Below are 25,997 nucleotides of genomic sequence, written 5' to 3'. Positions count from 1 at the left end.
ACATCAATGGCTTCGTTAAGTTAGTGAGTCACAGCTCGGAGCTCATACGAGTCTATAAGGTGCTACTATTGTGCCTGCCCGGGGCTCCATAGAAGGAAATATGTACATATTTTTATATTTAAACAGTATAGCCGACCGGCTATCCTTTTCAAATTTATTCGAATATTTAAAGCGTATCGCCGCGCGGCTATACTTTTTAAATATATTTTAATATTTAAATTAGTATAGCCCCGTGGCTATACCTTTTAAATATATTCGAATATTTAAATTAGTATGGCCGCACGGCTATACTATCATCTAAAAATATATTTTAATATTTAAATAGTATAGCCGCGCGGCTCTACTGTTCAAATGTATTTTAATATTTAAATAATATAGCCGTGCGGCTATACATTTTTAATATATTTTAATTTATACATTTGAAAAGCATACGTTTTTAATAGTATAGCCGCACGGCTATACGTTTAAAATATATTTTAATATTTAAAGAGTATAGACGCGCGGCTACGCTTCAAATATATTGGAATACAAATTAGCCACGCTTTCCTGGATTTGGGTTTTGCTTCGGTTCCTACACTCTGAACTTTCCTTCTCTGCATGGATCAAGCTAAGGCTAGGGTTTTCTCTGATCGGCGCGATCCATCTCCATCTCCATCTCCACGGAACGTCACTGTAAGTTCCCTTGTTTTTTTACTTTTCATTTTCTGAAATCTCCACGGTTCAATGTATTTATTGATTATTATTTCCAAATCGAGACAGACTCATAGATTAGGGTGATATAGCGGCGGTGTTCTCCTGCCTAGCGTCTAGGCGCCCGCCTAGCGCCTAGGAGCCCGCCTAGCCCCTAGAAGTCCGCCTAGCGCCTAGGCCGATTTTTCCAAACACTGCTGATGGCTTGATACAGATGAATAATATGTGCCCGATTTTTAGTGGGAAGGAAGAAACTACATAGGACCAAAAGAAAAGAAAAAAAACTTACTAGAACCTCAAATTAACTAGGATAAACTTTGAAATGGCCATTGTGAGGCCATCATGTCCTCAACACTGAAGTTTATTGAATTGGATACTACATATATGCATTACAGAGCTTCAGCAGGTGGAAGGCATAATTACCTCCTCTGAAAGTTTATTTTTTCTGTAGCACATGCAAAAACAAGTGCAAAAACTAGTGGATATGCAAGAAGAACAATTGCTACAACTCCTAGATCATCATAGTTGTACCCATAAATACTTCCCAAGAAGGCACTGATTGTCCTTTGCTCTCCATGCACTACTATTTCCTTCTCTACATCTCCATACTGTGAAGTGAGAGCACCTTTTAAGGACCAGGCAAGAGGGCAAATCCAGTAGCCCCAAACCCACCATACAGGAATTTTCTGCAATAGGGAAGAAAGTTTCAAAATCAATTGCATGGAAACTTTCTCAGGGTTTCCATATTAGTAGTATATGCAAACTCTTTTCATGTTGAACAAGTAAAGAGAGAGTTAGCTTACTGGTCCAGGTATGAGGAAACCCGAGAACAAATTGAACATAGTGTAGCAGAAACTTGCCAATACTGAAGCCACTTGATAAGTTGGGGTCAGAGAAACAAGCAACATACCGAAGTAATTGAAGTAGAGCAATGTAGAAAACATAGCATAGAAATACCAAAATACTTTGTAGAGTGACCATTGGAAATCTATGGCTGGATACGTAATTGTTGAAAACAAAGCTGCTTGTATCAATATATATGGAATTTCTATGATCACCTGCAACATATGGAAGAGTTTTGTTAAACCCTTTATAGTTTTGAATCTCATATCAAACTTTGGAGTTGCTAAAATATTATGCTCTAGGAATGAATTTGGAATGTACCTGTGAAAACGAATATGCCCACGACGAGTACATTCCAGCAAATCTTTCTCGGTATACAACATTGCGCTCAGTAGCTATGAATGGTAAAACAGAGGAACAGTTGCCAATTCCCATGCATTGAAGTAAAACAAACATTGATCCTAGAATGTTGAAAAATTCCTGTTCGCCATCTCTTCAGAACAAAGGAAAAACTGTGTTTTAGATGGTAGATATATTAACCTCTAGTTTAAAATGTGACACCAACATTTTTTTTCTTTACTGCTAGGTTCGTTGATGGTCTTCTAGTAATTCATTGATTGAAGAAATTAAATGATATTATCTCTGTTAAATGGACTTACATTTTCTGTCCTTTCTGCCAAAGAAGTGCTCCAAATAACAAAGAACATGCAGCAGTAAATATCAATCTCCCCAGGTTATATCTCGGACTTCTCCAGTAGGAGAGATGCTGCTTCCATAGGCATGCTTTGAATTGCTCCCATCCATTTTGTGGAAAGTGTTAGGATCGGTTAGTGCTAGAATGAAATTGCAGAAAAATAAAGAACACCGGAAATTAACGTGGTTCGGCAATGCCTACGTCCACGGGGCAGCAATATAAACTTCTTTCACTATAACAAAATAATGGGTACAACAAGACAGATCTTACCAAGCCAATGCCCAGGGCTTGATGATACACACAGAGAAAGTACAATGACACCACACTATACTCTCCTGTTTTTACCTCACTCACACACTTAGAGTGGAACACAATGAACTCTCTCACTCTCACAGAATTGGAGTGGAATACTAATGGTTTTTGCAGATGGTGTTCTCTCCTTCTCTCTCGGCTTCTTCCCTCTGGTGCAGCACACAAGACTCACACAACTCTCTCTGACTCTTCCACACAACACACACCAACACCATCTGCCGCATGCTCCTTTTATATTTGAGAAAGGAAAAACCTGGAAGCCTTTAGATCTTTCTTCCAACGGGGCAGCACCATTTGCTAGAGACACCATCATTGGCTAAAGACATCATCATTTAATGTTGGTTTCATCATTTTGTTGGTTATTCACTTTTGACCACCGAAAGAATATTTTTCCATCATGGGCTGGACCCATGGTAATATGCCAACAATCTCCCCCTCCAGTCCATGAGGGAGGAATACCGTGCGTGACTCCAAATTTAATTGAAGTCCATTCCAGTAGCTTTGATGCAAAAATTCAGCTTCTGTTTAGCGACAATCTTTGTCAGCATGTCTGATAGATTCTTGTCAGTATGAATCTTCTTTAACTGCAGCAACTTGTCTTCAATAGCTTCTCTTATCCAATGATATCGTACATCAATGTGCTTGGTGCGGGAATGATATGTTGAATTCTTGCTCAAATCAAGAGCACTCTGACTGTCACAGTAGACTACATAGTCTTCTTGCTTCAAACCCAATTCTTGAAGGAACCGCTTCATCCATAACAACTCCTTGCATGCTTCTGTAGCTGCTATGTACTCAGCTTCTGTTGTGGATAAAGCAACACACTTTTGCAGCTTGGATTGCCAAGATACAGCTCCCCCTGCAAAAGTAAACAAGTACCCAGAAGTAGATTTTCTGCTGTCAAGGTCTCCTGCCATGTCAGCATCAGTAAATCCTTCTAGAATCGGTTTGGAACCACCAAAACACAAGCACATTTTAGATGTACCCTTCAAATATCTTAAAATCCACTTGACTGCTTCCCAGTGGTCCTTTCCTGGATTGGAGAGATATCTGCTCACCACTCCTACTGCATGAGCAATGTCTGGTCGGGTGCACACCATGGCATACATAAGACTCCCTACAGCAGAAGAATAAGGAATAGAAGCCATTTTCTCCTTTTCTGCATCTGTACTCGGGCATGACTTCTTGCTTAGCTTGAAATGATTTGCTAGAGGTGAACTCACTGGTTTGGCTCCTTTCATGTTGAACCTTTCAAGCACCCGTTCAACATACCTCTCTTGTGACAGCCACAGCTTCTTGGATTTCCTGTCACGAACAATACGCATGCCCAAAATCTGTTTTGCTGGTCCTAAATCTTTCATGTCAAAGTACTTGGACAGCTCTTCCTTTAGCTTCCTAATCATATAAGCATCTTGACCAACAATTAACATGTCATCAACATATAACAGAAGTATTATGAATTTACCTCCCGCGAATTGTCGGATGTAGACACATGGATCTGCAACTGTCCTGTTGTATCCATGACTCATCATGAATGAGTCGAACTTCTTGTTCCACTGCCTTGGAGCTTGTTTAAGTCCATATAGACTTTTCTTCAGCTTGCAGACCATGTCTTCCTTCCCTTTAACTTTAAACCCTTCAGGTTGCTCCATATATATCTCCTCTTCTAAATCTCCATGAAGGAATGCAGTCTTCACATCTAGTTGTTCAAGTTCAAGATCCATGCTAGCTGCCATACCCAAGATAACGCGGACATAGGTCATCTTCACCACTGGGGAGAAAATTTCGTCATAGTCAATGCCTTTCTTCTGACCAAAACCCTTCACTACCAAGCGAGCCTTGTACTTCGTCATCTGCTCATCCTTTTTCAGTTTGAATACCCATTTATTTTTGAGTGCCTTTCTCCCTTCCGGTAGCTTCACCAGCTCATAAGTATCATTCTTCAATAAGGAATCCATCTCACACTCCATTGCCTTCAACCATTTGTTACTGTCTTTGTGATCTATGGCCTCTTTATACGTCTCGGGCTCTCCATCATCTGTCAGTAGGATATAATCCGATGAAGGATACTTGGTAGTTGGACGTCTGTTTCTGGTGGATCTTCTTGGCTGAGCTTCAGTCTCTTGTAAGGCTGAATGCTCCCCCTGATCAAGCTCCTCATCATTTCGCTCTTCCTGATCAGGCTCCCCCTGATCAGTTATCTCTGATGTCCCTTCAACAGCTTCTTCTGGCATGTCACCGCGTGCTTCTTTATTTGAAATTAAAGGGTCAACAGCCTTTTCAATCACATCTTCAGGTTGAGCCTTCTCCTTAGGGTCAGCTAGTGTTTGATCTTCATAAAAGATCACATCTCTGCTTCTTATGAATTTCTTTGCCTTTGGGTCCCACAATCTATAGCCAAATTCTTCACCTCCATAACCAAGGAAGACACACGGTGTGGCCTTGTAGTCTAGCTTTGATCTTTGCTCCTTGGGCACATGCACAAACGCCTTGCAGCCAAACACCTTCAGATGAGAGTAAGACACATCTTTTCCAGTCCACACTCTTTCTGGAACATCAAGGCCCAAGGGAACTGATGGGGATCTGTTGATCAGATAACATGCTGTCATCACGGCTTCACCCCAGAACTGCTTGGATAATTTTGCAGTCCTTAGCATACACCTGACTTTTTCCATGATGGTCCGGTTCATTCTTTCAGCTACGCCGTTGTGCTGTGGTGTACCAGGAACTGTCTTCTCATGCCTTATGCCATGCTTTGCACAGTATTCTCTGAATTGTTGAGATGTATATTCCCCACCATTATCGCTGCGGAGACACTTGAGAGATCTCCCAGTTTCTCTCTCCACCATGGCATGGAACTCCTGGAATGTCTGGAACACCTGGTCTTTGGTTTTCAACAAATACACCCAAACCTTTCGTGAAGCATCATCGATATAAGTAACAAAATATTTATTCCTTCCTAGTGACTCCACTTCCATGGGACCACACACATCAGAGTAAACAAGTTCCAACAAATTTTCTTTCTTTGTAGATGGTGTAGAAAAACTAACTCTATGTTGTTTTCCAAATAAACAAAACTCACAAGAATTTTTATGCGTACCTTTGGCAAAGGGAATAAGAGACTTCTTTGCCAGAACTTGTAGGCCTTTCTCACTCATGTGGCCTAACCTCTTGTGCCACAATTCTGGTGAAGAGTCCTCCACTGAGTTCAACTCATTTTTGCAGACCTTGGCATATGACCTGTATAAGGTGCTACAAAGATTTGCTCTAGCAATCACCATGGAGCCCTTGGTAAGCTTTAATTTTCCTTGGCCAATATAATGCTCAAAACCTTGTCGGTCAAGAACACCAACAGATATCAGATTGAGACGCAGCTCTGAAACGTGTCTCACATCTTTCAGCAGCAACTGGCATCCAAGATTAGTCTCGAGACAGATATCACCAATTCCAAGAATTTTGGAGTAGCTATTATTTCCCATCTTTACTATGCCAAAATCTCCTTCCTTGTATGTACTGAAGAACTCTCTTTCGGAAGTGGCATGAAACGAAGCGCCATTGTCAAAAATCCATTCGGTGCCTTGATCATGATGACCCATGTTTAGGCATTCTTCAACAGAGAGAATCTCAGTTTCATTGCCGCTTAAGACTGCTGCGGTGTTGTTGCTTTCTTCTCTCTTTTGGTTGTCGCCTTCATTTCTCCTTTGGTTGTGACCTTCGTTTTGCAGTTTCTTCCATGCACGGCAATGCTTCTTCATATGGCCCTCTTTGCCGCAATGATGGCAGCTTCCTCTAAATCTTGATCTGGAGCGACTTGGGTTCTTTCCACGACCTCTTAGTCCTCTACTCTTGCTCCTTCCTCTGTTTTCTGTCACATGTACTTGGCTGCTTTCGATGCCTGAAACTTTTCTCCTTGTTTCTTCATTAAACATGCTATCTTTAACACTATCTATAGTAAGAACACCATTGGGAGCAGAGTTACTTACAGTCACCACAAAGGTTTCCCAACTATCTGGCAAGGAACCCAGCAGCAAAAAAGCTTGCCACTCAGTGTCAATCGTCATTTTCATAGTTGCCAATTGGTTGACCAGATTCTGGAAGTTGTTCAGGTGCTCCGTCACACTCAAACCGTCCTTGTACTTCATATTGATGAGCTCCTTGATCAAGAAGGCTTTCTTGGCTGCGGTCTTCTTCTCGAACAAGGATTCAAGCTTCTCCCAAAGAGAGTGCGCATCTGTTTCATTAGACACATGGTGAAACACGCTGTCATCCACCCATTGTCTAATGTTGCCGATAGCTTTACGGTTCAGCTTTGTCCATTCGGCATCAGACATTGTTGCTGGCTTGGCCTTTGCACCTTCAATTGGTTCATGTAGGTCTTTGCAGTAAAGAATATCCTCCATCCTTGGTTTCCAGGTCACCCAATTGGAGTTGTTGAGTTTGATCATAGAGCTTCCTTCCATTCTGCACTATTCACGAGCACTGTTCACGAGCACTATTCACGATGGAATTGCTTCCGGCTCTGATACCACTTGTTAGGATCGGTTAGTGCTAGAATGAAATTGCAGAAAAATAAAGAACACCGGAAATTAACGTGGTTCGGCAATGCCTACGTCCACGGGGCAGCAATATAAACTTCTTTCACTATAACAAAATAATGGGTACAACAAGACAGATCTTACCAAGCCAATGCCCAGGGCTTGATGATACACACAGAGAAAGTACAATGACACCACACTATACTCTCCTGTTTTTACCTCACTCACACACTTAGAGTGGAACACAATGAACTCTCTCACTCTCACAGAATTGGAGTGGAATACTAATGGTTTTTGCAGATGGTGTTCTCTCCTTCTCTCTCGGCTTCTTCCCTCTGGTGCAGCACACAAGACTCACACAACTCTCTCTGACTCTTCCACACAACACACACCAACACCATCTGCCGCATGCTCCTTTTATATTTGAGAAAGGAAAAACCTGGAAGCCTTTAGATCTTTCTTCCAACGGGGCAGCACCATTTGCTAGAGACACCATCATTGGCTAAAGACATCATCATTTAATGTTGGTTTCATCATTTTGTTGGTTATTCACTTTTGACCACCGAAAGAATATTTTTCCATCATGGGCTGGACCCATGGTAATATGCCAACAGAAAGCGAGTAGAAAAATGTAATTCCTTTGAGCCTTGTTCTGGAAAGCTGAGTTCTCTAACTACTTCGTTGTTCTTCCTGAATAGAACAAGAAACATTGGGTTTGAGCATTAGTTAATCCAGAGACATGAGCAAGAAGTGTGCGAAAAGTGAGCATAGCATGAGCATTGATGTTTAAGCCGCTGGACTGCCAAACAACCATTGTGCTTAATTTAGAGTCTTGGAAATCTATTAATGCAAAACTTTAGCATGTAAACAATGCCTAAAAGCTCATATCTTGTATGTGCTAATGCAGTAAACTCACTGGCATAGATGTGATCCTCTATAGATACGAGCAAAATCTATGGCAAGTTGAGCTTCTGCAGAAAGACCGGTGACCTCTAACATCCATGTTGCTGGGTTGTAATTCTCTTTAATTTTCGGAACCCCGGGAATACCCTGTAACAGAAGGTGAGTTAAAATGCAGTGTTGACAGAATTGACCTGTGGAACTAGATTATGAAAATAAAGGAAAAGAGTGTTAAGAGTTACTAAGTAACTTACCTCAAAGTATTCAATAAGCTTACTTGAATTTTGGCCTAGCTCTCCGTAGTATATTATTTGTCCTCCTCTTTTCATCAAAATAAGCTGTACAAAGTATCAACTGATATATTATTTGCGCTGTTTAGCAAAAAATTAATAACTTTTTTCATGTATAGAATTACATTAGTCAATTACCTCATCGAATGCTTCAAATATGTTAATACTTGGCTGGTGAATTGTGCATACAACAGTCCTCCTTGTACTGACAATATTTTTCACAGCTCTCATAACTATAGCAGCTGCTCTGGCATCTAAACCGGAGGTCGGTTCGTCCATGAATATTATGGATGGATTTGAAACAAGCTCTACTGCTATTGTCAGCCTTTTGCGTTGCTCTGCAGATATACCATTACCACCAGGTATGCCAACTAATTCGTCTTTGATTTCATCAAGCTCTATCATTTGAAGAACTTCTTTCACAAATTGCTGCTAAATAGGTAGAACAATTCAAAACATCAGGAAATCTTTATAACTAGAAGAATTTTTTATCTTTATAAAAGTCTTTAAGGCATTCCTTGAAAGTTTTATTGTTCTTTCCCCTATATGTTCTCGCTACAAACAATATACGGACGTGTGTGTATGTATGTATGTATATTTTTTCTGAGAGATGTATAGAGATAAATTTATGAAAATATATTCAGTTCATGGAAGCTATGTTGTTACTCCATGCTAACTTCTTGGTTCTAAGTTGCAAATAGACAAACTCGAAGTATCTTTATGTCTGAAAAAACTAGCTCCAGGTCCAATTCTTAGATTTGAAGTATTATGTTTGACATGCTACATGCCTTGTAAGTTTAAAGGGAATCTTACAGATCTTGTATGCCTATCAATCTGCGCTGGCAAGCGTAACCAAGCCGAGTATGCTACAGATTCTCCTACTGTAATCTGTGGAGAATGTATGTCACTTTGTTCACAATACCCAGAAATTCTGGCATATGTTTCTTGTACTTTTGGGTACCCTCCAATTCTAATGTCTCCTTCAATACTTCCACCAGTTTTTCTTCCAGAAAGGACATCCATCAGTGTTGTTTTTCCAGCTCCACTAACTCCCATCAAAGCTGTAAGAATTCCAGGTCTAAATGTGTTGACACGTGGTTAGTCTGCCATGAAGAAAACAACATGATGGAATCAACATGCTGTCAGATAAAGAAGATGCCATATGTTAAAGAAGATGCTGCCAGATAAAAGGAGAAGACATCATCATGAAGACTGCTGTAATATTATTTCTTTTTTGTAAACTATTCCATTGTACAGCTATTACTTTAATAGCTATTTATGTAACACGTGAAAAGGAATGAAGAGAACGGAAACCATTCTCTGGTTTTCACATGGTATCAGAGCTTCAAGATCTCTGTGAATTTTTTTTTCTTTCTCTAAACTGCTGACAGTTTCAGCAGCTCTACCCTTCAAATCGATATTTGTTCCCCAGAACTCTCAGACTCATCGCCACCTCACTATCTTGCCGAAGTCTGAAAAATAGAAAAAAGAAGCCCATGGGTGATTCTGAAAAAAAGGCCAGCTCTGGATCGACTTCCAGTTCTGTCACCCAAAATGACATGACATTGCAGATCACGCCGGATAAATTGGATGGTTCCAATTACTCTTCTTGGTCCCGTAGTGTCAAACTTTATATTCTTGGAAGAGGAAAATGGGGATATATCACTGGCACAAAGGCGACACCAACAGAAGCAGATGTTTTGTATTCTACCTGGGAAGAAGAAAATGCCATGGTTCAGTGCTGGCTTCTCAATTCCATGACCAGAAATTTAAGGGCTATTTTTCTTAGCCTTTCTACTGCGAAAGAAGTGTGGGATGCTGTTACTCAGACCTATTCTATTGGTAAAGACGCATCAAAATTATATGAGCTTCGGTGTAAGGCACTCGCAACTCGTCAGAATGGTACGTCTTTATCTGATTATTATGGTACATTACAGTTAATTTGGCAAGAAATCGATGTCTTGCGACCAAGCAAAATGAAGTGTTCAGATGATGTTGCTGCCCGCACAACGGAAATTTCGAACGAACGATTATATGACTTCTTGGCTGGACTTGACCATCATTTGGATAGAATTCGAGGTCAAGTTCTAGCCGAAGATCCTCTCCCGAGTGTGCAAGCCGCATATGCACAGGTGTGCTCTGAAGCTAATAGGCAAGCAACCATGTTAGCTGGCTCACATGTTGACGGGTCAGCTATGACAACCACTTTACATCGCCCTGTACCTAGAAGTGGTCATCCAAAGCCGGGACAAAAGGAGCTTGACACACGCCAATGTACCCACTGTGGGAAGAAAAAACACACCCGGGAAACTTGTTTCGAATTGGTTGGATATCCAGATTGGTGGGTGGACAAACAAGAAAAGGGAAAAGAGAAGAAAAAAAGTGTTGCAAATTTGGCTTCACAACCTTTACCTCATGGTTCTTCACCACATATGGATCAGTCTGCTCTCAGAGTTTTCCCCAATACTACTTCATTACCTCCAGGTACAAGTCACTATGGTTTAGCAGTGAGCACACCCTTTAATGCTAGCGATAAACTCTGGATCATTGATTCAGGAGCTTCCGATCATATGACTAATAATACTGCTTGGTTTGTTTCCCCCAGTCATCCACATACAAAAACTGTTAAGGTTGCTAACGGTTTTTCCACTCCAGTTTTAGGAGCAGGATCTGTTTCCCTAACTCCATCATTGTCGTTGTCCTCTGTTTTACATGTCCCTACTCTCTCCCACAATTTGCTTTCTATTAGTCAAATTACTAAAAATCTCAATTGTTTGGCTATTTTTTTCTCCTACCTCTTGTTTATTTCAGGATCTTCAGACAAAGGAGCAGATTGGTCATGGTAAGGAAAGCGGAGGATTGTACTACTTGGACTCAAAACTGCCTGATCCTCAAGTAAGAAGTGGTTATCAAGTTAGTACAGAAAAGGCTAACGCCGAAATTTGGTTGTGGCACAAAAGATTGGGTCACCCATCCTTTCAATATTTACAACTTCTATTTCCTTCTTTATTTGCTAAAGTTCATGTGTCTGACTTCCATTGCGAAACTTGTATTTTTGCAAAAAGTCATCGTGTTTCATTCCCTGTAAGCTCCAATAAAAGTCATGTTCCATTCTCTCTTATTCACTCCGATGTATGGGGTCCATTTCATGTTCCTACTTACACTGGTGCTAAGTACTTTGTCTCCTTCATTGATGATTGTACTCGTGTCTCTTGGGTTTATCTGTTGAAAAATAAAAGTGATGTCTCATCCATTTTTCCTATATTTCATCACATGATTCAAACACAGTTTCATGTACCAGTGCAAGTAGTCCGATCTGACAATGGGGGTGAGTATTTGAATTCTGAACTTAGAACCTTTTTTGAGCAAAATGGCATCATACACCAAACTTCCAGTCCATATACTCCTCAACAGAACGGTATAGCAGAACGTAAAAATCGTCATCTTTTAGAAGTGGCTCGTTCTTTATGCTTTGCTATGCATGTTCCAAAACGTTTTTGGGGCGATGCCATTTGCACAGCCGTGTACCTTATAAATCGTGTACCATCTCGGGTTCTCCAGTACCAAACACCTATTCAGACCCTTTCTCAGTATCATTCTATTCCTTCAGTTCTTCATATTCAACCTAAAGTGTTTGGATGTGTTAGCTATGTTCATGTTCACCAACACAGTCGTGACAAACTAGATCCTCGTGCCCTCAAATGTGTGTTTGTCGGTTATTCTGTCTCACAAAAGGGGTACAAGTGTTACTATCCCCCATCAGGAAAAATTTTTATTTCTATGGATGTTACATTCTGTGAAGAAGAGGCCTATTTTTCGGTCACTCCTCTTCAGGGGGAGAATGATGGAGAGGAAGAGCAGTTCCCTGATATTGGATATGTACCATCACCTAATACTGCTGATACACATGATACACATGAAAAAGAGTTGCAAGTGTACCAAAGAAGGAAGAGAAATGAAGTAGTAACAGATCTTCCACTTCCTGACCATGTTCCAAATCAACCTGCTGCTTTGCATGAAGATCATTCTGAGGTAATTCCACAATCCCCGCCACCTTCCATACATACTGATAATGTTGATAACCATGATATTTCAGCTAGGGATAATCTAGATGACTCAAATGAGTCTATAGATGTCTCTAATTCTCCTCGTTTTCCAATTCGTAAAAATCGTGGGATACCTCCAGAAAGGTTTGGCTACTCTACAGTAAAAACTGTTCAATATCCAATATCTGATTATGTGTCTAACCATCGTTTATCCAGTTCTTATATTGCTTTTACAAACCACATATCTTCTGTGTCTACACCTAGTAGCTTACAGGATGCTCTTGGTGACCCAAAATGGAAGATTGCTATGGTTGAGGAGATGGAGGCACTAAAAAAAAATTGTACCTGGGAACTTGTTGACTTGCCTAAAGGCAAGAGACCCGTTGGTTGTAAATGGGTGTTTACTGTAAAACACAAAGCAGATGGATCAGAAGAGAGATACAAGGCAAGATTGGTAGCAAAAGGCTACACTCAAACTTATGGTGTTGATTACTCAGAGACTTTTGCGCCAGTAGCTAAAATCAACACTATTCGAGTCCTTTTATCTCTGGCTGCCAACCTAGACTGGCCGCTACATCAATTTGATGTGAAAAATGCTTTCCTACATGGTGATTTAAAAGATGAGGTGTATATGAATCTTCCACCTGGGTTTGTTATGGAAACAGATGTTGGCAAGGTGTGCAAGCTGAGGAAATCTTTATATGGACTGAAACAGTCACCCAGGGCTTGGTTTGGGAGATTCAGTTTGTCTATGAAAAGATTTGGGTACAAACAGAGCAATTCTGATCATACGCTGTTTCTGAAACACAGGAAAGGACAAGTGACAGCCTTGATTATTTATGTGGATGATATGGTTGTTACAGGTAATGATGAAGAAGGAATCACAGAACTTCAGAAATACTTGGCTCAAGAATTTGAGATGAAAAATCTTGGGGTACTAAAATACTTTCTTGGAATTGAGGTGGCAAGATCTAAGCATGGCATCTCTTTGTCTCAAAGAAAGTATATCCTAGATTTGTTAAGTGAGACTGGTATGCTTGCTTGCAAACCAGCAGCCACTCCAATGGAGCAAAATCATAAGTTGGGAGAAAGCCTTGATCAGATTCCAACAAATAAGGAAAGGTATCAGAAGTTGGTTGGAAAACTAATCTACTTGTCACATACACGACCTGATATAGCCTATGCTGTTAGTGTGGTTAGTCAATTCATGCATGCCCCTAGTGAGAGTCATATGGAAGCTGTTCTTCGAATACTTAGATACTTGAAGTCAGCACCAGGAAAAGGATTGATGTTTACTAAACATGGTCATCTAGATGTTCAAGCCTATACAGATGCTGATTATGCCGGGTCCATTGTTGATAGAAGATCCACATCTGGATACTTCACCTTTGTTGGGGGGAATTTGGTTACATGGCGTAGTAAGAAACAAAAGGTGGTATCTAGGTCAAGCGCTGAAGCCGAATACAGAGGCATGTCTCATGGTGTGTGTGAACTCATGTGGTTGCGAAAATTGTTGAGAGACTTGGGTTGCAAATCCAAGAAGGCTATGAATTTATATTGTGATAACAAAGCTGCCATTAGCATTGCCCACAATCCAGTTCAACACGATCGTACTAAACACGTTGAAGTGGATAGACACTTTATTAAGGAGAAGCTGGATGCTGGAATTGTTGACTTTCCATTTGTTAAAACTGAAGATCAATTGGCCGACATCTTGACAAAAGCTGTATCAAGTAGAAGTTTTCATTCATGCCTCGACAAGTTGGGCATTCGAAACATCTATGCACCAACTTGAGGGGGAGTGTTGACACGTGGTTAGTCTGCCATGAAGAAAACAACATGATGGAATCAACATGCTGTCAGATAAAGAAGATGCCATATGTTAAAGAAGATGCTGCCAGATAAAAGGAGAAGACATCATCATGAAGACTGCTGTAATATTATTTCTTTTTTGTAAACTATTCCATTGTACAGCTATTACTTTAATAGCTATTTATGTAACACGTGAAAAGGAATGAAGAGAACGGAAACCATTCTCTGGTTTTCACAAAATGCACCAGTTATATCTTGAAGAAGCTGTAATCTTTGTGGAGGAAAGCCTTGCTCTCTCATTTTCTGGGGGATATAGGGGTGAAATCTGATCAATTGTATTCAAATACAACACTCTTGTAGAATCAGGAACGCATAAAGAATGTACTCACCTTGGGTGTATCAACAAAGTATTGCACATTCTGAAATGATATACTTATGGGCTCAAAGGGTAAGACCATGCCTGCAGAGGTAAGAAACCACTGTGTAAAATTTGTGATATATAGCTTGCTTTCTGATACACAAACATTATTTGTAATTTAGCAAATTTATTTTTTAATGATGTCAAGTACAAAAGGATAGTAAGAAGAAGCATCTCACCTATACTTGTAGCTTCTGCAGCAGTTATGTGAGTATCTACACAAGTTAATTCTTTTTCTTGGCAGGAATTATCTAAATTTTCTTTTTCCTTCAGATGAGAGAATTTTTCATGAGAAATGATAGTTTGAGAACTTCCAGGAGCTGCAAAATGTCAAATTTCAGTAAAATCTTCAAAGGTGAGAATCAAATTTGTATACAGAATTCAATCTCTCATACGTTTCCTAACAGTTTCTTTGGTAGAGAGAATTACATTTTAAATAACTGAGTGCACAGGTGAACCCAATGTTGAAAACCATCCAAAATCCAAGTAAAGCTCCTATTGATATCCAATAAAAGCTGTCACTGAAATTGAGACCACGGTTTTCCAGAACTTGCTGGCCTACAGTGACATTTGAAGATAAAACCTGCAAGGAACAACAACCAGTGTATATTAACTCTCAACACAAATTAAGCTACCTTGATATGATTTCCTCCTTTACCTTTTGCCACCTTGGAGCGTGAAATTCATTTACTGAAGCACTTATTTCTCCATATGTTAGTGGAGAAAGCCAGAAGCCCCACTCCAACCAAGCAGGCAAAGAAGCTACATTTGGGAAATGCTTATTAGATTGAGTGAAATGGCACAAAACTTTCAAATTTCTACTGAAATCACCAGCGACATTCCTTACATTTTGGAATTACGAAGCCACCAAATAGAAACATTACTATTAAGGAGAAAAGACCAATGGTTGCTGCTACAGAGGGAGTTCGAACCAAGGATGCGATCAGACGAAACAATGATATTGATACTTGATGCACAAGGAATAGAATAATGATTTGCTTGAAGAACCTGACATTCGATGAAAACAAATGCATTTAGAAAGCTACAAAGGAAAAAAGAAAGAGTGGGCAATTTAGCCTCAAATATTTGATGTACCTCTCGGGCTCAGGGCTGTAACCAATGACATAATAAGTAAGGGATGTCCAAAGAAAAGCATCCAGCAATGAAAATGGAATCTTTAGAATGGTAGCTGGAATGGAATAAGCCCATGCAGGATAAAAGTAGAAATCTCTTTGCTTGTAGAAGACTGCAAGTCTGGAGACAGTCATTGATAACTCTGCAATCCCATTGGTCATCAGTCTAATGAGAGCATAGAACAAAGAAGCCATGTAGTACTTTGCATGGACATCGTCAATATTCATCCATGTACGTGAAAAGACCGTCATTGTTACTAGCGCAACGACGACAAGCTGCAAAATGAAATAATCCAAGTGTTTAAATGTTTGATTATTTAAGTAGTTGTTTGGTAATTAACCTATTGTCACAACTATCCATTACCTGTGCTGACTTGAACACATGAACAAACGAGTTGCGCTTCAGAAGAAGCCATTCTCTAGCAGTACATGCTTTTAATAGTTCCCATTTTCTTAATGAGTAGATGTTGAATGATAAAGCATCTTTGTGGCACTCAGATTTGTCGAAAGGCTGGCGAAGTTCCTCATCTAGCGTCTTTCCGACATGAAAATCCTTGAACATATTTACAAACTTGTCAACCGTAACGTAACTGTAGGGTTGGTCTTCATGGTACCAGTACTTTGCCTGATCCTTTCGAGAAACCACCTCTTGCAGGAAGTCAGAAATGTCTTTTCTCGGTGGGCTGCGAAAACCACACTGCTCAAAGAACTCTGCAACATTATCGCACGGCCCATGATATACGACTTTTCCTTCTGCCATCAAGATAATGTCATCAAAGAGAGCGAAGGTCTCCGGTGTTGGCTGAAGAAGTGATACCAAAATGGTGGAGTCTGTTACGTGTGTCAGTTGCTGCAAACAAGTAACAATCTGAAAGGTAGTGGAACTATCTAAGCCTGTTGATATCTCATCCATGAAGAAAGCTCTTGCTGGACTAATCATCATTTCCCCTAAGGGAGGAAAAGATCAAGAAACTTTAGTATATGATGAGAGAAACAGAATTTATCAGTAATTTGCAAAACCTGTTGTCAGTCTTTGTTGGGAAAATGGCTCACCTAAGGATACAAGGTTGGTTTTGGCGCTGAAAGGAAGATTTTGAATCTGCCTAAAAGCGACCGGTCGCTAGGCATTTGCGACCGGTCGTTTTGAAGCAGATTCGAAGTCTGGAGCAACATCAACGAGCGACCGGTCGCCAGTTCTTCGCGACCGGTCGCAGGAAGCTAGCGACCGGTCGCTTAGCATTTGCGACCGGTCGTTTAGAAGCAGATTCAAGGTCTGGAGGAAAAACCAAAAGCGACCGGTCGCCAGTTCCTGGCGACCGGTCGTCCCAGTCGTGCTGTGACGATTTCTTACGCGTTTTCAACAGTGTTTTCAATGGCTATCGCTTTCCACAAGATTTCAGAGGCTTAGTGGGTCACTTCTGAGTTAAATGAACGTTGACTACCTGCTGGATAGTTGGGAGAGCACTCATGGCTAATTGGTTATCTTATTTCAAAGATATCACTCTCCATTTTCTGGTGTAAGTGGGAGGTGGCTGAGTTGGATTCTATTTACCTACTTGATCTGACATTTAGTCTAAGTGGTGACTAAAGGGAAGAACGTGGAGGACAAGCTGATATCTCATCTCTTGTCTATTGGCTTGTGTAGGAAATGGGGTGAAGTAAGATAACACAAGAGGAGAAAACAAGTTGAATAATTGTAAGTGGAAGAAGCTGGTATTCCAAGTTGAGTTAGAGCTGAAGTTTTAGTTGTGTGTTCAGAAAAACTAAGGGGAGAGCAAGAGAGTTCTCTAAGTGTATCAAGGTGTTGAGCAAGGGTGTGAGAGAAACAGATTGTGAGGGTAGTGTTCTAAGGGGGTTTCCTTTGTAAACCAAAGTTGTAACCTATCTTCATTAGTGAAATTTCTCAAGGTGATCACCAAAGAGGATGTAGGCAATTTGCTGAACCTCTATAAACACTTGTGTCATTTGTGCTTGGTTAATTTCTGTGTGTGTGTGTAAGACTCATCCATCATTGAGTTCTTTGTCCAAAGTCCATCAACAACAAGATCTTAAAAGGGCAGTGAGTTAGTCATTAATTCTCAACAAGTGGTATCAGAGCTGTGTTTGGCAGCTGGAGCTAGTTCTTCTCTTGGAGTGCTAGTGTGTTGAAGATGGCAAGTGACATGGAAGCTGAGAGTGGTAGCAGTTCACAGCATATGAAGCCACCACAGGCAGCAAGTATGAAGGTGGAGTTAAAGCCTTTCACAGGGAAGGAGAACTTCACTCTTTGGCAACGAAGGATGAAGTCAGCTCTTACACAACAACAGCTCCATGTAGTGTTGGTTGGCAAGGAGAAGAAGCCAGCAAGCATGACGGATGATGAGTGGGGAGTTCTTGACGAGTTAGCCAGAGGAGCTATCGAAAACTATCTCTCCGATGAGGTGCTCATCAACGTGATAAAGGATACAGCGAAGCAAACATGGGAGAAGCTCGAAGAGATGTTTGCAGGGAAATCGTTGTCCAACAAACTCTTCCTCAAGGAAGAACTCCTGAATCTTAAGATGGAGGAGGGAGGAAATCTAATGGAACATCTAAGTAGTTTCAATAGATGTGTTGCTGACTTGCAGAGAATGGATGTGAATTATAGTCCGGAGGATAAGGCTCTCATGTTGTTGACATCCTTACCTTCGTCCTATAAACACTTCCGAACCACTCTTATGTTCGGAAAGGTTACTCTTGATTTTGAGCCTGTGGTGCAAGACATCATGACACACCATAGGATGACTCAACGTTCGGGAGAAAACTCTCAAGGTGAAGGTCTAGTTGCAAAGACCGGAGAGAGAGGTCGTTCAAAGAGGCGTGAAGGCAAGAAAGGCAATAGAGGAAGGTCCAAATCCAAGGCGAAAGATGGTTGTTTCGAGTGTGGGTCAAAGGAGCATTGGAAAAAGAATTGCCCCATATGGAAGGAGAAGAAGAACAAAGGGAAGAATGCAGCAAACACAGCGGAGGATGTCACGGAAAGTGATGGTGAGCTTTTGTGTGTTAATAGCAATGTTAAAACAAATGCATTGGCTAATTCTTCAAGGTGTTCCTCTTCCGATTGGATTTTGGATTCCGGATGCTCATATCATATGTGCTCAAACAAGGAGTGGTTTGACACGTATGAGAAAGAAGATAGCAGTGAAGTGATGATGGGGGATGGCTCAATGTGTAGAGTCAAAGGAACCGGTACAATCAAGGTAAAGATGCATGATGGGGCTGTTAGGACGCTTGGAATGGTAAGGCACATTCCAAAGTTGCGTAAGAATCTCATTTCCCTTGGAACTCTTGATAAGAATGGTTATTCATTCAAAGCAAATGGAGGGAAACTCATAGTCTCAAAAGGTTCACTTGTGATTATGAAGGGTGAGATTCAACCTAATTGTCTATATAGGTTGTGTGGTACAACAATCATAGGTGGAGCAGCTGTATCTACAAGCAAGGACTCGGAAGATGAAACTCAGCTTTGGCATTTGAGGCTAGGGCACATGAGTGAGAGGGGCATGCAGGAACTACACAACAGAAAATTGTTGAAAGGTGTTCAAAGTTGCAAGCTTGAGTTCTGCAGATTTTGTACCATGGGAAAGCAATCAAAAATAGCTTTCAAGCAGCGAAACAAAGAGGAAGAAAGCACGGGTGTGCTAGATTATATTCACACGGATGTATGGGGGCCATCACCGGTTAAATCGAAGGGTGGAGCTCGCTATTTTGTGACTTTCTTGGATGATTTTTCCAGGAAGGTTTGGGTCTACTTCATGAAGGAGAAATCTGAGGTCTTCACCAAATTCAAAGAGTGGAAGGCGGAAGTAGAGAACCTAACCGGAAGAAAGATCAAGATCCTAAAGAGTGACAATGGTGGTGAATATAAGGACAGCAAGTTCCTTGAGTTTTGCAAAAGTGAAGGCATTAAGAGGCACTTTACCGTGAAGAAGACACCCCAACAAAATGGAGCTGCGGAGAGGATGAACCGAACTCTCATGGAGCGTGAGAGATGTATGAGAATTCATGCAGGGTTGCCCGAATCTTTTTGGGCAGAAACGGTTAACCACGCTGCCTATTTGGTTAACCGATCGCCTTCAAGAAATCTTGAGTTCAAGTGTGCAGAGGAGGTATGGTCTAAAAGGTCAATCGATTATTCGAATCTTAAGGTGTTTGGGTGCAGTGCATATGCACTTATTCCTAGTGATGAAAGATCCAAGTTGAAGCCAAAGTCTCTTGAATGTATTTTCATTGGATTTGAGAGTGGTGTGAAGGGCTACAAGCTGTGGGATCCAGTGAACCACAAGAAGATACTCAGCAGAAATGTTGTGTTTGATGAGAAGACCATACCTATGAACAAAGTCAAGAATTCAGAGGCAAAGGAGGATGTTGTTGAGAAAGAAACAACCTTTGAAGTTCCACTCAAGAAGGTGTCAAGAAAGACTACTCAGAAACAGCCAACTGAAGACGTTCAGGAGGAGGTGGAGTCCGACATTGAAGAGGAAGAAGCTGGGCAGCATCAACAACACACTCAAGAAGAAGAAGAGGCTCAAGAACAGGTGGAGCCATCATCTATAGCTCGGTCCAGGCCCAAGAGAACCATCAAACCACCTCAAAGGTTTGGATGGGAGATGGATGCAGTTCACTATGCCCTAAATGCTAGTGAAGAAGAACCAACCACGTTCCAAGAAGCTGTTGAGAACAAGGAACGGGAAAGTTGGATGGAAGCTATGATGCAAGAGATGGAATCTCTACACCAAAACTCAGTTTGGGAGTTAGTTCCTAAACCCAAAGGTCGCAAGGTTATTGGCTGCAAATGGGTGTTTAGGAAGAAAGAAGAAATGCATGAGAAGGGTGCCACCTTATTCAAAGCTCGGTTGGTGGCAAAAGGATTCTTGCAAAAGGAGGGAGTTGATTATGATGAAATCTTCTCTCCGGTGGTGAAACATACTTCTATACGACTACTACTCTCCATAGTAGCACAAGAGGACATGGAGGTGGAGCAAATGGATGTGAAGACTGCTTTCCTTCATGGTGAATTGGAGGAAGACATCTACATGAGCCAACCTCAAGGGTTCATTGAAGCAGGGAAGGAAAATCTGGTTTGCAGGTTGAAGAAGTCTTTGTATGGACTGAAGCAATCTCCAAGGCAGTGGAACAAGTGCTTCGATTCTTACATGATGAAGATTGGGTATAGAAGATGTGAATCTGATTGTTGTGTGTACTCTCATGCATTCAAGGATGGTAACTTCATCCTTTTGCTTCTTTATGTTGATGACATGCTAATTGCATGTAAGGACATGTCAAAAATCCAGAATTTGAAGACATTACTTGGAAGGGAGTTTGACATGAAGGATCTTGGTGCTGCACAAAAGATCCTAGGAATGGAGATAAGGAGAGACAGAAAGGAAGGCAAGTTGTGGCTGTCACAAAGCAAGTATATTTCCAAGGTACTTGAAAGGTTTAATATGATGGATTGCAAACCGGTGTCTACTCCTTTGGCGGAGCATTTTAAGTTAAGTGCAAAAGAATGTCCTTCTACGAATGTGGAGAAGGAGGAAATGAGTAAAGTTCCATATGCAAGCTTGGTAGGGTGTCTCATGTATGCAATGGTGTGCACACGCCCCGACTTAGCCCAAGCCGTTAGTGTGGTGTCAAGGTATATGGCGAATCCTGGAAGGGAACATTGGACAGCAGCAAAATGGATTCTCAGGTACTTGAAGGGCACCAAAAGGCTTGGGATATTGTTTGAAAGACAACAAGGAAAGGCATGTGTGTCGGGGTATGTAGATTCTGATTATGCAGGAGATCTAGACAAGAGGAGATCCACCACAGGATATGTCTTCACTTGTGGTGGAGGACCGATTAGTTGGAGAGCAGTGTTACAATCGGTTAGTGCCTTGTCTACTACGGAAGCGGAGTATATGGCTTTAACGGAAGCTTCAAAAGAAGCGGTATGGCTGAAGAGATTGGCAAAGGAATTCGGGATAGCTCAAGACTTGGTGGTGATTCTAAGTGACAGTCAAAGTGCTATTTGCTTAGTGAAGAATCAAGTGTTCCATGGGAGGTCCAAACACATTGATGTGAGATACCACCGGATAAGGGATTGGGTGAATGATGGAGACATCACAATAATGAAGGTTCATACAAATGAGAACGCTTCAGATTGCCTAACAAAGCCAGTCACAACAGCTAAGTTCAAGCATTGTTTGAGCTTGCTCAATCTTGTTACATGCTAAAGATTGAGGTGGAGTTCTTGAGAGTTATTAGGACGATTCTCAAGACATTACAGATGTCCTAGAAGGCAATGATGTCCACAAGGAGTATTAGGCTCGCCATGGTGGAGATTGTTGGGAAAATGGCTCACCTAAGGATACAAGGTTGGTTTTGGCGCTGAAAGGAAGATTTTGAATCTGCCTAAAAGCGACCGGTCGCTAGGCATTTGCGACCGGTCGTTTTGAAGCAGATTCGAAGTCTGGAGCAACATCAACGAGCGACCGGTCGCCAGTTCTTCGCGACCGGTCGCAGGAAGCTAGCGACCGGTCGCTTAGCATTTGCGACCGGTCGTTTAGAAGCAGATTCAAGGTCTGGAGGAAAAACCAAAAGCGACCGGTCGCCAGTTCCTGGCGACCGGTCGTCCCAGTCGTGCTGTGACGATTTCTTACGCGTTTTCAACAGTGTTTTCAATGGCTATCGCTTTCCACAAGATTTCAGAGGCTTAGTGGGTCACTTCTGAGTTAAATGAACGTTGACTACCTGCTGGATAGTTGGGAGAGCACTCATGGCTAATTGGTTATCTTATTTCAAAGATATCACTCTCCATTTTCTGGTGTAAGTGGGAGGTGGCTGAGTTGGATTCTATTTACCTACTTGATCTGACATTTAGTCTAAGTGGTGACTAAAGGGAAGAACGTGGAGGACAAGCTGATATCTTATCTCTTGTCTATTGGCTTGTGTAGGAAATGGGGTGAAGTAAGATAACACAAGAGGAGAAAACAAGTTGAATAATTGTAAGTGGAAGAAGCTGGTATTCCAAGTTGAGTTAGAGCTGAAGTTTTAGTTGTGTGTTCAGAAAAACTAAGGGGAGAGCAAGAGAGTTCTCTAAGTGTATCAAGGTGTTGAGCAAGGGTGTGAGAGAAACAGATTGTGAGGGTAGTGTTCTAAGGGGGTTTCCTTTGTAAACCAAAGTTGTAACCTATCTTCATTAGTGAAATTTCTCAAGGTGATCACCAAAGAGGATGTAGGCAATTTGCTGAACCTCTATAAACACTTGTGTCATTTGTGCTTGGTTAATTTCTGTGTGTGTGTGTAAGACTCATCCATCATTGAGTTCTTTGTCCAAAGTCCATCAACAACAAGATCTTAAAAGGGCAGTGAGTTAGTCATTAATTCTCAACAGTCTTTTCTTCTGACCACCCGAAATTCCTCTTTGCATCGCATTGCCTACGATTGTATCAGCACAAATGTCTAGCCCAAGAATCTAACAAAAGAAAAGAAAATTGTATCAAACTTCCTGTTAATTAGAGAAGGGGGTAGGATTGGTCCTATGAGAATTACCTTCATTATATAATCAGTCTGGAGAGAGTTTTTCAACCCTTCAATTGAAATGGCCTGTTAGTGAAGTTGTCATCAGTGATTGCAAACAAGAAATGGACAAACAGCTACTACTTTGGAAACTTCTATTCTGAAAAATTCATACCTTCATATAAGTGTCAATGTCTGGTTCTGGGACAATTCCTGATTGCTTCTCCCTTCTGCTGACTTCTTTCATTATATCTTGAATGGAGAAAAAAAGCTTCTATATAAGATGAATTGAAACTAGTTTTAAAGATTATGATTCTTGGCCATAATAAAATGCACAAACTGTCCTACCTGCTCTGTTTCCAATACCCTGGCAACGTGCTGAGAAGTCGAGTGCTTCCCTCACAGTCAGCTCAGAAATGTGCAAGTCATATTGACTTATATAAGCTGATGTCTTCTGAGGAACAAACTCATTGAACTTGTAACCATTGTAGGTAATTTCTCCTCGGACCTAGAAATTTATGGATATATTTATCAGACCTTTAGAGCTAGTCAGCTCATTGTTCTGTTTCTAAGTCAGAAATGTACATTTGATTGATTTTATTTTATTTTTATTTTTTTTGCTGTTGCTAAATTTCCCCTTATATAAGTAAAGCTAGCTTATGCATAATATGTTCATGTTTTCTTTTGTATAGGTTTAGTAAATGATTAGAGAACCTTGAGAGAGTCGTTAAGTTTCCCTGCAAGTGCCTGTAAGAAAGTGGTTTTCCCACAGCCTGGAGGACCAAGCAATAGAGTCATCCTGCATGAAATACCACTCCATAAATCTCTTACTCCTCTTCATGTCAAGAAAAATAGAAGAAACAAGATTTATATTATTATTAACCTTGATGGCTTGATGATGCCACTGACACCTTTGACAATCTCTAATTTATATGCTTGACGCTTGCAACCAGTTATCTGTGTTATAGCCTGTTGTAACAATTGGCATCACCTTCAGTTCTCTTTGGGATTAGAATTTTTAAATACTTAGAAAGAAAAAGTAGAACCATTACCCGTCTTAAGTTAGATTCGAACTCGAGACCTCTTACCTCTTAAAATATGATTTATTTACACACGTTCGCACTATGCAATTATGATTATTTGTATACATGGGACAGACTCAGTAACCATGTTACTTACTATTAAAATTAGCAAAAGCCCAGAGTTTATTTGGACTGTAGATGAAGATTAACTTCACTTAACCCTTACTTAAGAGATGGGGGCTGATTATTAAAAAGATTTAAAATAAATCCTAAAACCACGGTCCAAGGCAAAAAGACTTTTTTTCGCAACTTCTAGTCATGCACATCATGATAATATAAAATAAGCTAATTCCAAGAAAGATCGCTCTTCCTTAATTACGCGATTTTTTTTTCCTTAATTAAGCGATCTTATGTATTTGTTTGCTTCTAAAATAAAACAAGATTCATCCACACGTTAAGCATTGCCAATTGCCAGGTTAGCAATATGTACATGAACATATATATATATATAGGGCTGGACATTCAAACCAATAACCCGGTCAAACCGCCCAAAACCGATGGTTTGGGTTGGTTTGGTTTTTTTTCAAACTTTTTTTGGTCATCGGTTTGAACCCAAACCAAACCAAATTATATGGTTCGGTTTACAGTTTGCAAAATTCAAAACCACAATTTAACCAAACCAAATCGATGGTATTAAAAAAATATTATATATAATATTATTACAAGAAATATATATAATACATAGTTTCATTTTTTTTCTTCCTCCTTCTTCTTCTCCATCTCTCCCTCATTTTTTTCTTCTTCTCCTCTCCATCTCTCTCTCTCTCTCTCTCTAAGAAAGTCAAAAAATCCAAACCAAACCGAACCAACTCACTAAGTTCGGTTAACCGAAGTGGTCGGTTTTCATCAACTATGATTTGGTTTCGGTTTTCAAAATAGCCAAACTGAAGCTTACGGTTCAGTATTCAGGTTGAGCCCAAAGCCGAATCAACCCAAACCGAACTCACCCCTAATATTTTATATAATAATAATAATAAAATAAGAAAGACTTACACAAAGTATGCTTTTCAGCGCGGTCCATAGCGTTGGGAGGGGTTTTCCTTGAACTACTTCGCATTCTGCCTCTACAACCAAATTTTGGTATCCAACTTCCACAGTCGGTAATTGCAATCCCACCCTAAAAATAAAATGCAAAGGTTAGTCGGATATTTAAATGCAATGGTGATGGTAATGGTAATGGTGGTAATGTTATTTATTTATTTTTATTATATGAAAATACGATATTCGAACTTGTAATATTTTTCAAGGAAAAAAGAGGAGCAGAGAACACTTCTAAACTAATAACTAGTTGGTATAATAAGGATGATGAGTCGAGAAGTAATCCTATTTCATAATTTCATAAAAGAAAATTTTCTCATAGATATTCATACCACTGAGCTAGTGTACAATCACCTGTCTATTCTTTGTTTGAGTTTCTGCAACAGACGGTGGTTATCTCCCTCAATATCCTTGACAAGTTTCTCAATGAACACGTGGCGTTCGAGGGCTCCTAGCTTTGTAACATCAACCACCCTCTTACTAATAGCACCTCCTCCATTGTTATCTTGCTCATCAGTAAGTCGTTCAAATGTGGGCAACCGTTGGATTGCAGCCCACTGCAACTCAGTTTCATCGTCGTTGTTGTCGTTGATGGATCTGACGTCTGAAGTGCTCCTGAAACTCGATGCATGGTGATGAAAAGAGGTCCTCACGCTTCTTCCTATCTCTGCTGACAAATCCAT

The 25,997-nt window shown here is 40.6% G+C and overlaps 1 protein-coding gene, 1 long non-coding RNA gene and 1 pseudogene across 2 annotated transcripts; 2 read left to right on the top strand and 1 right to left on the bottom strand.

Annotated features, from left to right (window-relative positions):
* The first annotated feature begins 535 nt into the window (after positions 1-535).
* LOC148296105 (uncharacterized) lies at positions 536-9,728 on the top strand. Its single transcript, XR_015834510.1, has 4 exons — positions 536-672; positions 7,982-8,136; positions 8,489-8,626; positions 9,263-9,728. It is a non-coding gene; the product is annotated as an uncharacterized LOC148296105 (long non-coding RNA).
* On the bottom strand, positions 1,051-25,997 carry LOC110752458 (pleiotropic drug resistance protein 3-like; annotated as a pseudogene).
* LOC110755101 (uncharacterized) lies at positions 9,737-12,116 on the top strand. Its single transcript, XM_088250448.1, has 2 exons — positions 9,737-10,748; positions 11,076-12,116. Exons 1-2 carry the CDS (start codon positions 9,761-9,763, stop codon positions 11,108-11,110), a joined length of 1,023 nt encoding a protein of 340 aa, XP_088106574.1. The 5' UTR covers positions 9,737-9,760; the 3' UTR covers positions 11,111-12,116.

Source organism: Prunus avium, chromosome 3, assembly GCF_965620075.1.
Source record: "Prunus avium chromosome 3, drPruAviu1.hap1.1, whole genome shotgun sequence".
NCBI lineage: Eukaryota > Viridiplantae > Streptophyta > Magnoliopsida > Rosales > Rosaceae > Prunus > Prunus avium.
The sequence above is the reverse complement of the archived record's forward strand: the minus strand, read 5'-3'. Positions and strand labels throughout refer to the sequence as shown.